The 12,100-nt window shown below is 36.9% G+C and overlaps 1 protein-coding gene across 1 annotated transcript in view; it reads right to left on the reverse strand.

Moving 5' to 3' along the window:
- The window catches only part of LOC142858422 (killer cell immunoglobulin-like receptor 3DL1), a 32,631-nt gene that overhangs the window by 9,708 nt on the left and 10,823 nt on the right, over nt 1-12,100 (reverse strand). Inside the window, exons 7-9 of the mRNA XM_075987635.1 lie at nt 3,617-3,734; nt 2,343-2,627; nt 1,717-2,022 (exon numbers count right to left, since the gene is read on the reverse strand). Coding sequence (XP_075843750.1) covers nt 1,717-2,022; nt 2,343-2,627; nt 3,617-3,734 — 709 coding nt within the window. The remainder of the gene's footprint in view (nt 1-1,716; nt 2,023-2,342; nt 2,628-3,616; nt 3,735-12,100) is intronic.

Here is a 12,100-nt window from a genome sequence, read left to right on the forward strand (position 1 = left end):
TTAATGTTCTGGCTTTGTGGGAGCCTAGCCAGTTTGGATGTTCACCTTCCTAGATATGGATGGAGGGGGAAGGACCTTGGACTTTCCACAAGGCAGGGAACCCTGACTGCTCTTCAGATTGGAGAGGGAGGGGTAGAGGAGTGGGGGGAGGGGGAGAAGAGTGGGAGGAGGGAGAGGGAAATGAGAGGCTGGGAGGAGGCAGAAACTTTTTTCCTTTTTTTCAATAAAATAAAAAAATAATAAAAATAAATTATAATTACATCATTTTGTAACTTCTTTTTCTTTAAGTTTTGTTACATATGTTTATATATGTAATCTTGATCATATTTATGCTATCATTCTTTCTTCTCCATCAATTTCTTTTCCTTTCCTTTTCCCAATTGTTCTTCTTTATACTTTTAGTTTTTTCCAAATGTTTTGTCAATCAATGGGTTAATTAGAGGTACTTATTATTTTGTTTAATTAAGATATAAAACAACAAACTCCATTAAGGCATTCTCAAACAGTTCATTTTGTAAATTTTCTTCCCAATCACTTCCCTTATACCACCTTTGCTGGTCCTTTCTCCTCATATCCTCTTTCATGTTATGTGTATTTCCCATCCCACTTTGTTAATATTCTTCCTATTCTCATGGTTTGTTCCCAGTTTCATGACTTATAACTTATTAATCCCATGTATATCAAAAATGTAGACTCTGACTTCATTCTAATTAATTATTTTTATATCTTGTCCTTTCCCCCATATCTGTGTTAATGGATCTCTCTTTTCAAAGGACAGAATATTCCATGAATGTGTTTGTTTCCTTGGACAAAGGCCATGATGATATTCCCTCCCGTGTTTTTCCTAGTGTGTTTACTGCTCAAGAATAATCTACCATATGCCCCCTAATTTATGCTTTGAAATATCCAATATTTGCCATTATTTTTTATTTCTCAAATCTTCCTTTCAAGCTTAAGACTTTTTGCAGATTTTCTCTTCCCACACATGCCTTGCTTACTATTTCCTTAGTATTTGAATCTTTCTCTCAGTCTACCTGTTTGTATATATTTCCACGTCTCTGTATTATTTGGCTATGTATATCCAAGGGGGAACCACTGTAGGATTTTTTCACCCATCCTAGAATGTGTGAATGAATTTGGAACATGGGCTGACAACATTTTGGAAATGTAGAGAACAGACAGCGACTGGTGGTCTACTTAATTACCTAGGGTTATGCTATTCTTTGATGAATAGTTAGTCAAATACAAGAATGGAAGAACTCTCAAACTTGACAGAAATTATTTGGGTGCCATCTGTACCAAGACCTCAGCACCCATGAAGAAGCAACCCCAGTCAGCACATGAACACAGGTCAGACTTATATGTCTAGGTCTTCCTACAGGTGTCTTTTAGAGGAAGAAGCCAAACAAAATTCTGAACTTCTTGGCCTTTGAACATTAGTAGAAGGATGTCTTTGTTTCTGAGACATATCAATCTCACCAACCTGCCCCTTTCTCTTTATTTCTAGGTATGATTCCTTTGACATCCCTGCATCTGTGCTTTATGCTATGACCAATGGTTTGTTCTTGTACCTCTGTTTTCATCATCTATGTCCGCAATATAATTTCCAAGTCTGCCTTTTTCTAAGTTTCTCACATTCACCTTCTAGGACATGCTTTCTATATAATAACTGTTCTGCATTACAGAGAGGCTGGTGACCAGGGAGCACCCTCTTACCTGTGATCTTTATGTCAACAGGGTCACTGGATTCAGACCACTCATATGGTATTTGCTTGTAAGAACCATAGCATGTGTAAGTTCCAGTATGGTCAGTTGTCACAGGACCTATTGGGAAGTTGGCACGGGACCCCCCATGATGAGCTTCTGCAGAGAGCTGGTAAGAGTTCTTGATTACTCCCATTCTATGTGAAGTCAAAGTGAAAGTGTCAAACATAATTTCTGATAGGCACTTCAATGTCGCCTTCTCTCCTAATTTTACCAGGGGAGTTGGTAGGGCCAAGAGGAAAGGTTTCCTGTAGATTCCTAGAAATAAAGAGATTGTGATCATGAACCTGCTATCAATTCATGTATCCCAGAAATCCTATGCTATTTTCTCCCTTAATCTGTCCTTTCCATCAGTGTCCCAGTGTCCTTTTCATTTTTATGTTGGCTCATGCACAGCATCCTCCATCTTTCTATGACCATTTCCCACTTATTTGACACTGGTAACAGCACAATATTTTCCAATTTGATGTTTAGCATATTCCTTTATAATGCTGAGATTCTGATTAGAACTTGTTTTAAAAATTCTAGCATAGGGAGGTTTGGCAGAATGAAAAGGCACAGCAAACATGATCTCTGACCTGAAATTATGATCTTCAGAGGCTCACTGGGTGATGAGAGTTCATTATGGTATTGACCTTTATAACTATAGCATCTGTAGGTTCCTCCAGATTCTGGGGTCACAGGTCCCAAAACAAGACTTCTCTGGACCGTTCTTTTATAGACCTGAAGTTGAGGATCCTCATGCTCTTTGTAAAACATTACTGTATTAAACTTATCGTGAGTGTCACAAGTGAGGGTCACATTCTGTCCTCGAGGAACAACATGGCTTGGCCAGGCAGACAGTGAAGGTTTGGCATTAATTCCTGTAGAAAGATACACAGAATTAAATATTTAGTGATTCGCCTTCATTCTTGAGATCTGAGTTTCTGAATTTTACTTCTTCAGGGTCCATTATTTGACCTATTTCTCTGAATGAAAACGTCTCTGTTTCAATGTTAGAGCTTTAAAGGCTCAGGGGATTCAAGAGGTAAACAAACATTAATGTATTGGAGGGCTGAAACTTGCAAGATTCACCAGTGTCCCTTCCCACTCTATAGAAACTGTAAGTTACTTTTCCTGCCGAATTCTAAAAGGAGATATCCAAGACCCATTCAGCTGCCAGCAAGTTGTGCAGGGAGCTCCATGGTTTTGACTTTCATGAAAATCACCCATATTGAGGTGCGCTTTCAGTAATGCTTTTGGGTCATCCCTTGTTTCAGCGAATAAACCCTTATCCATACTGCTATTAGTGATCTCAGTAGACCCACTAGTTCAAAGGTTTGGACATTGATGCAATCATTGTTTGGTCTGTTCTGTGTTTCCTTTATGGAGTGACCAGAAATGCATGTGTTGTATCTTCCCAAGGAAAGTCTCAAACAAAACAATGTCATTTTCATGTCTTGTGTGTCACCCAACTACCATGTACATATGGAATATCTTTCTATGCTAAGATATGTTTATTGAGAATTTTGAATAAATATTAAATAATGAAGTAGATTTGGTCATGAAAAATGTAATCTAAGAGGAAATTATATCAGAGGACTTTTGAAAAATTCATTTGTGAGAAGACAGATTGGAATTATGGCCAACAAGTTAAAAGAAAAGGAATGCTTTTGACTCACCTTCACTGACTCTAGAAATTTAATAATACTGGATTAGAAATACATTGTGAATGTTATAGTTCTCAGGAGTGTGGAGAGTCAGCCTCTAGGACCACAGAAGTGAGAAATTGACAACAAAACAGGAGGAACAAAACAGGTACTACTCTGTCTCTTATGTTCTACTGTACAGAGCTTCATCACAGAGTTCATACCAGCACATGTTTCTACATTGAGTGACACGTTAGAGGCAGACATATAGTTTTTCAACCATTTCAAGGCTCCTTGCATGTGGAACATTGCAAAAATAGCATTGCTCTGCCTCTTGGGACACTAGATGATAAAAAGATTTGGACTCGTGATTGCCAGCCCATGAATCTTGGTCATTTTCTGTATCGACTTGGGAGATGTTTCTGAGGAAAGAGACAGTAGCAAAACACTGTGGTAAAGTCCATATAGACTCCAGACTATGTGGACATCTTGAAACACTGCTCAGGCAGAGACTTTTAAGTACCCCATGAAAAACTGTACATGATTGTGATAAATGGCCAGTAATTTACTGTATCAGGAAGCCCAGTTACCAAAAGCATCTGATCTCAAAACAGAGGAAGCAAGTTAGTGAAACATGGGAAACTAACATCAATGCTATCCTGTTCAGGGTTGCATCCAATTTACACAAATCTGTTCTCAGGTAAGAATTAATATAAAAGATCTATTAACATCCACAGAACATCTGCATGTGACAGAGATGAGGGTTCTCTTCAATATGAAGGTGTCTTTTTGTAAGAACTTGTGCATGAAAATCAGAGAAGTCAAACATGCCAGAAAATGGTGAGGCTCTGGTAGTAAAAACCGAGGAAAGGAAGATTTATAAATCTCACAACAGATAATTCACTGCAGTATTTTTAAAACAGTAACAGAATTATAAGATACCATCAATAAAGTTTTGGAGCTAGGTACATGACATAAGAGAAAATGTGGCATTTTTTATGGTTTATGTAATCTCACTCAGTAAAATATTTTCTAAGTCCATTTATTTGTCTGAAAATTTCATGGTTTCATTGTTACTTCCCAATGAATAGTATTACAGAGTGTGCATGTGACACATTTTTATTAGCCATTCATCATTTGAAATACAATTAGATAGTTTCCTTGTCTTAGTCCTTGAGAATAGAACAGCAAGAAACATGACTGGGGAAGTACCCATGGCATAGGGTATCAAGTTCTTCAGATGTATTCAAATGGGTAGAAATGATGCAAATATACTACTCAAGAAATTAAATAAAAGAACAATCTTTTATAAAAGAAAAAGATGGTATCTAACTATAAAAATTAAACTCTGATTAAAATCTTTTTTTTAAAGATTTATTTATTTGTTTATTATGTATACAGTATTCTTCCTGCAGGTCTCATTACAGATGGTTGTGAGCCACCATGTGGTTGCTGGGAATTGAACTCAGGACCTTTGGAAGAGCAGGCAATGCTCTTAACCTCTGAGCCATCTCTCCAGCCCCCTGATTAAAATCTTTTATAAAATTTGGAAGCAAATCATTGAACATCATAAAAAGTTTGGCAACATCCTTCTTAAACAAAATATGCAACTACTAAATTGGACAAACTTGTTGCCCAGTTTGATGTCTAAGGAGGTAAAGCTGTTTCTGCTATGTCTGACCTGCTGGATTCCTCCACTGGGACCCACGTTGTGAAAAGAGAAAACTGATTCCAGAAGTTTTCCTTGACTTTTACACTTGTGTCAGCAAATGTACACACACACACACACACACACACACACACACACACATGCACACACAAGAAAACATAAACACACAAGCACACACAAAAACATGAGTGTATGTATGTGCACATGGGTACACCACAAATACATGCAAAAATTTACTAAGTTAATAGATTGTCTCAATAGTACATATGATAAAATAGGAGGAAGAATGTGCTTAGATCAGGCTTTATATAATGATGGGTAAATGCAGAAATGAATGAAAATTCAATAAAAAAGTCAGGATTTTTTGAGTGACTCCCAATACCAAATTATCAGTCATAAAAATTCAAGAAAGAGTAAAGGAACACAGAGCTTCCCTTTGGTGTCTAGTGGATTGGAACTAGGATGATCTTACACAGCATGATGCATATAATTAAAATACATTGTATTAAATTATCAAAGAATCAGTAAAGTATTAACAAAAATACAGGAATAACAGCTAATAAAAATAAACAAAAAATGAAGAGAAGAATAGGAAACTCTTCAACTTGGAATAAAATGAACATGATTAGGTCCAAGAAGGTCAAATGACACAAAATAAATTCAACCCAAATAATTATGATCACAGAACATATTATTTTCATAAGAGATCCTGAAATCAAAACAATAAGAGAAATAAAGAACATATGAGGGACTTCCAATTACAGCTAATGGAAGACATACAGGCCACAAGAGGCCAGAATAATTATTCAATGAAGTGAGTGAAAAAAGAAAAACCCTGCCTATAAATGTCAGCAACACTGTCCTTCAGAGGTCAAGACAATGAATTTCTCAGAAAAACAGTAGCAGACAAGAGTTCATCATTATAAACACTGGAAATGCTGTGAAGATCTTCAAGCAGAAAGAAAGGCTGGTAATGAGTGACCTGACATCCTCATGTGGAGAAAGTAACAGTAGCTCAGTAAAGCAAGCAAAAATGAGATGTGTCAACAGTGTGCTGGTGATACACAAATTCTATCTGTAGCAAAGTTGTTTGAAGAAAAAATAACTTCAATAGCTTGTCAAGTGACACACATATTCAAAAAGTAATAAATTATAGCATCATAATATCAAAAATAAGTGGTGATGGTCAGGTGAGAGTGTAGAAAGGGGAAGACTATATTTTATTTAAAAGTATTGGTTATTCTTCAGGTGTTACGCACCACTCTTAATTTTTTTTTTAATTTTTCAAGACAGGGTTTGACTGTAGCTTTTAAGCCTGTCCTGAAACTAGCTCTTGTAGACCAGGCTGGCCTCTAACTCACAAAGATCTGCCTGCCTTTGCCTCCCAAATTAAATTGCCTACTGGAATTAAAGGCATGTGCCAACCACTGCCCAGCTATGTCCACTCTTTTAATCCCAGCACTTGGGTGGCAGAGACAGGTGAATATCTGAGTTCATGGGCAGCCTGGTCTTCAAAGTGAGTTCTAGGATAGTAAGAGCTACATAGAGAAACTCTGTCTTAAAAAACAAAAAAACAAAAATATTTGTGTGATTGAAATTGATGCCTAACTGAGCCAGGGGCAGTGTCCGGTACAATCTGGGACAGGACTGAGAGGTGTGTTTTCAAGGTCCTAACTTCACAGTTCAGGAGACTAACCAAAGAATCACTCACAGATTCCACCAGACAACACACCGTGATGCCTACTCTCCTGTTAGAATGAAACTTCTCTATTGGCACAGGTAGTAGTATCTCATGGCTGAGGCTGGACTCACCTGTTTGTGCCAATGTCCTCAGGAGTAGGATGAAGCCTGGAAAGAAAAAGCTCATGATGGATGATCTATCTCCTTCCAACAGCTTAGTGATCTGATAACCCTGTTTCTGTTGGGCCTCTGTACAATAGAGTCAGAGCTCACTTCATTATGATGAACTCATGTACTAGTATCAACCATCGAAGCCACTGTTTTTTCTGTGGAAAGATTCAGCCTCCCGTGAGATATTTCCACCCTGTTATTGCACCCCCTTCATTCCCAGCAGGACTCACCAGTACACATAAGATTTAGGTGCACAGACAGCATGGTGCTGCTTCAGTTGACAAGAGGCAAAGCCAGAATAAAACTTACAGGATGTTGCAGGAGGCTTGATGCAGCTACCTGACCACAGCACGGAAAGCTGATTAAGAAAGCATATCTGCCCAAGACAGTTTCTCTGTTGCCATGGCTATCCTGAGATGCCCTTTGGGGGCCACGTTGACTTTGAATTCAAAGATTTACCTTCTAGTGCTTTGATTAAAAATGTGTGTCCCCATTTGAGGGTTCATAAATTCTACCCCTTTTATGATGTTTTATGATTATCCTTCTAATGGTTTGCATATCTTGCTTTTTAAATCTGAGACTCAGTGCCTCCTTTGGTGTTCTGTGCAACATGTCCAATTCATAGTGTAACAGAAATCTTAATATGTCAATCAAAATGATTATTCTGCTAAAATTCCATTGTCAGGTTTGAATTATTCAATTTCTTTGCTTATTAGTTGTATATTTATTTAGAATAAAAATATTTCACTTATTTTATAAAATCAATGGAAGAAAGAAAATATAGTTTTCTTTCAACTGAAATTTGTATTAAAAATTAGCATTCATATTTAAAAAATATATTTTAAATCATGTGTAAACACTTTAAAAAATAACTGTCTATATACTTTTTTCTCTCTTGCCCAAGCCTATAGGTATTTTTATTTATCTTTATTTTTCTTTTAGTTTTTAAAATTAATTAATTTTAATAAGAAAGCAATCTATTTTTATTTGACAGATCAATTCCAGTACTGAGTCCCTCCCTTCCTTCCCTTACCTCAATCTATTCTCCCCAACCAAGACCCCCATCCACTCCTCAGAGAGGGTAATGAACATTGCTTTGTGTAAGGTCCAAGGCCCTCTCCACAATGTCTAGGCCGAGCAAAGTATCCATCCAAAGAAAATAGGCTCCAAAAAATCAATACAAGTATTAGGGATAAGTACTGGTGCCATTACCAGGGGCTCTTCAGTCTGCTCCAACCATACAACTGTCACCCATATTCAGAGGGACTAGTCCAAATCTATGTGGTTTCCTTCCCTGTTCATCTGGAGTTGGTAAACTCTCATTAGTTCAGGCAAACTGTTTGAGTGGGTGTCCCCACCATGGTCTTGACCTCTTTGCTCGTATTCTCACTTCTCCCACTCTTTTAATGGTCTTTGAGAGCTTCATCCAGGGCTCTGATGTAAGTCTCTGACTCCATTTTAATAAGTTTCTGGATGAAGGTTCTATGGTGATATTTAAGATATTCATCAATCTTACTACGGGGCAAGGCCAGTTCAGGCACCCTATACTCTATTGCCCAGGGTCTTAGTTGGGTGTTGAAGTAGGGGCTGCTTATCCTTCCTGGCTGCCTGGCTAGCTTAGACCTGATATAATCACATGGAAACTGTATTAATTAAATCACTGGTTGGCCCATTAGCTCTAGCTTCTTATTGGTTAACTCTTATATTAACCCTTTTCTAGTAATCTGTATATTGCCACAGTGGCTTATCAGCAAAGATTCCGCATGTCTGACTCTGGGGGCTCCATGGCAGTTGAATTTTGTCAAATGCTTTGTCAGCACCTAATTAAATGATCACATGTTTTTTTTTCTTTCAGTTTATTTATATGATGGATTATATTCATAGATTTTCATATGTTGAACCAGCCCTGCATATCTGGGATAAAGCCTACTTGATCATAATGGATGATTTTTTATGGAAGATTTTTTGATGTGTTCTTGGATTTGGTTTGCTACTATTTTATTGAGAATTTTTGCATCAATGTTCATGAGCGAGATTGGTCTGCAATTCTCTTTCTTGGTTGAGTCTCTGTGTGGTTATTATATCAGGGTAACTGTAGCTTCATAAAAAGAGTTTGGCAATGACTCTTCTGTCTTTATTATGTGGAACACATTAAGGAGTAGAGATATTAGCTTTTCTTGGAAGTTCTGGTAGAATTCTGCACTAAAACTATCTGGTCCTTGGCCAATTTTGGTTGGGAGGTTTTTGATGACAGCTTCTATTTCCTTGCAACTTATAGGTCTATTTAAATTGTTCACCTGGTCTTGATTTATTTTGCTATATGGTATTTATCTAAAAAATTTCTATTTCCTTTACATTTCCAATTTTGTGGCATACAGGCTTTTGTAGTAAGACCTAAGGTTTCTCTGAATTTCCTGTGTCTGTTGTTATGCCCACCTTTTCATTTCTGATCTTGTAAATTTGAGTGTTCTCTCTCTGCCGTTTGATTAGTTTGGATAGGGGTTTGTCAATCTTATTGATTTTCTCAAAGAACCAACTCTTTGTTTCATTGAATCTTAGGATTGTTTCTGTGTTTCTATATTGTTGATTTCAGCCCTCAGTTTGATTATTTCCAGTCTTCTACTCCTCCAGGGTGAGTCTGCTTCTTTTTTTCTAGGGCTTTCAGGTGTGCTGCTAAGTCTCTAATGTGAGCTTTCTCTGTTTTCTTTATGTGGGCACTTAGTGCTATGAACTTTTCTCTTAGCACTCCTTTCATAGTGTCCCATAGGTTTGGATATGTTGTGTCTTTATTTTCATTGAATTCAGGGAAGACTTGGATTTCTTTCTTTATTTCTTCCTTGACCCAGGGGTGGTTCAGTAGTTGACTATTCAGTTTCCATGAGTTTGTAGACTTTCTGGGGTTGGAATTGTTGTTAAATTCTAATTTTACTCCATGATGATCTGATAAGACTCCATTTTTTGTATCTGTGGAAGTTTGCTTTGTTACCAAGTATGCAATCCATTTTTGAGAAGGTTCCATGAGATGCTGAGAAGAAGGTATATTCTTTCCTATTTTGGTGGAATGTTCTATAGATGTCTGTTACATCTATTTTATTTATTACATCTGTTAGTTCTCTTATTTCTCTGTTAAGTTTCTGTCTGTTTGAAATGTCGATTGGTGAGAGAGGAGTGTTGAAATATCCTACTATTAGACTGTGTGGTTTGATGTGTACTTTGAGTTCTAGTAATGTTTCTTTTACATATTTGGGTGCTTTTATATTAAGGGTATAGATATTCAGGATTGAAACTTTATCCTGATGAATTGTTCCTGTTATGAGTATAAAGTTTTTTCTCCATCTCTTCAGATTGATTTTAGTTTGAAATTAATTTTGTTAGATATTAGGATAGCCGCAATGCTTGTTTCTTAGGTCCGTTTGATTGAAATACCTTTTCCAACCCTTTACTGTGAGGTAATGTCTGTCTTTGAGGTTGAGGTGTGTTTCTTGTAAACAGCAGAATGTTGGATCCTATTTTCATATCCATTCTCTTAACCTGTGCCTTTTTATAGGTGAATTGAGTCCATTGATATTAATTGATATTAATGACCAGTGTTTGTTAACTCCTGTTATTTTTTTGGTGGTAGTGTTTGTGTGTTTCTCTTCTTTGAGTTGTGTTGATGGAGAGTTGTCAGATGTCTGTGTTATTATGGGTGTTGTTGGCTTCCTTGGGTTGTGGTTTTTCTTCTAGTACTTTCTGTAAAGCTGGGTTTGTGGCTACAGATTGTTTAAATCTGTTTTTATCCTGGAATATCTTTTTTTCTTCATCAATGGTGAAAGAAAGCTTTGCTATGCATAGTAGTCTGGGCTTGCATCCATGGTCTCTTAGTGTCTTCAGCACATCTATCTAAGACCTTCTGGATTTTACGGTTTCCATTGAAAAGTCATGTGTAAATCTGATAGGTTTACCTTTATATGTTACTTGATGTTTTTCCTTTGCAGCTCTCAATATTCTTTTTTTATTCTGTATGTTTTGTGTTTTGATTATTATATGGCGATGGGATTTTTTTTCTAGTCTATTTGGTGTTCTATATACTTCTTGTACCTTCATAGGAATATCCTTTCTGTTTGGAAAGTTTTCTTCTATAATTTTATTGAATATATTTTCTGTGCCTTTGAGCTGTAATTCTTATCTTTCTTCTACCCCTATTATTCTTAGGTTTGGTCTTTTCATGGTGTCCCAGATTTCCTGAATGTTTTTTGTTAAGAATTTGTTGGATTTGATATTTTCTTTGATTAATGAGTCTATTTACTGTATAGTATCTTCATTGCCTGAGATTCTTTCTTCTATCTCTTGTATTCTGTTGCTTATACTTGTCTATGTAGTTCCTGTTTGTTTACCCAGATTTTCCATGTCCAGCCATCCCCTGGTTTGTGTTTTTGTTATTAGATCCATTTCGGTCTTCAAGTCTTGAACTGTTTTCTTTACCTGTTTGCTTGCTTTTTCTTGGTTTTCTTGGGTATCTTTGAGGGATTTATTAATTTCTTCCAACTTTTTGTTTGTCTTCTCTTCCATTTCTTTCAGGGAGTTTTTCACTTCCTGTTTAAGGGTCTCCATCATTTTCATAATGTTCCATTTAAAGTTGATTTCTTATACTTCTTCTGGGTTAGGATGTTCACGTCTTCCTGTTGCATGTTCACTGGAGTCTGGTGTTATCATGTTGTTTTTCAGGATGTTGGAGAAATTCTTGCATTGGTGCCTACCCATCTCTTCCTTCAAATGAGGCCAGCAGAATCTCAGCGTCTTGGTTCAGTCTTTGTTGTGGCTGACTATGTACTTAGGAGTTTTTCTTGGTCTGCCCTCTCTTAGGTCCTGTCAGCACTGTAACATGCTTTCAGATTTCCTCTCCTCTTAAGCAGGCTGTGATGTGGGATCCAAAGGCCCCCTCCATATCTGAATTCTGATTTTCTAACCACAGGATTTCTACAGCTTTTTTTTCACTACAGGCAAAAGGAACAGTTCATTTTTGAAAAGTTCTCAGTTGCTCTTGAGTGGACTCTTAGAAGAGAACAAGAATCCTTCAGACATGAAAGGAGTATTTTCTTCAATGCAATGTATAATGATGCTCAAACTCTTATTTCTTTTTTTCACCTGAAATTTCTTTTAATCTTTTCCTGGCAGCCTCTATTATGCAGCCCAATATAACCAGAAC

The sequence above is a fragment of the Microtus pennsylvanicus genome, chromosome 1 (assembly GCF_037038515.1).
Source record: "Microtus pennsylvanicus isolate mMicPen1 chromosome 1, mMicPen1.hap1, whole genome shotgun sequence".
Lineage (NCBI taxonomy): Eukaryota > Metazoa > Chordata > Mammalia > Rodentia > Cricetidae > Microtus > Microtus pennsylvanicus.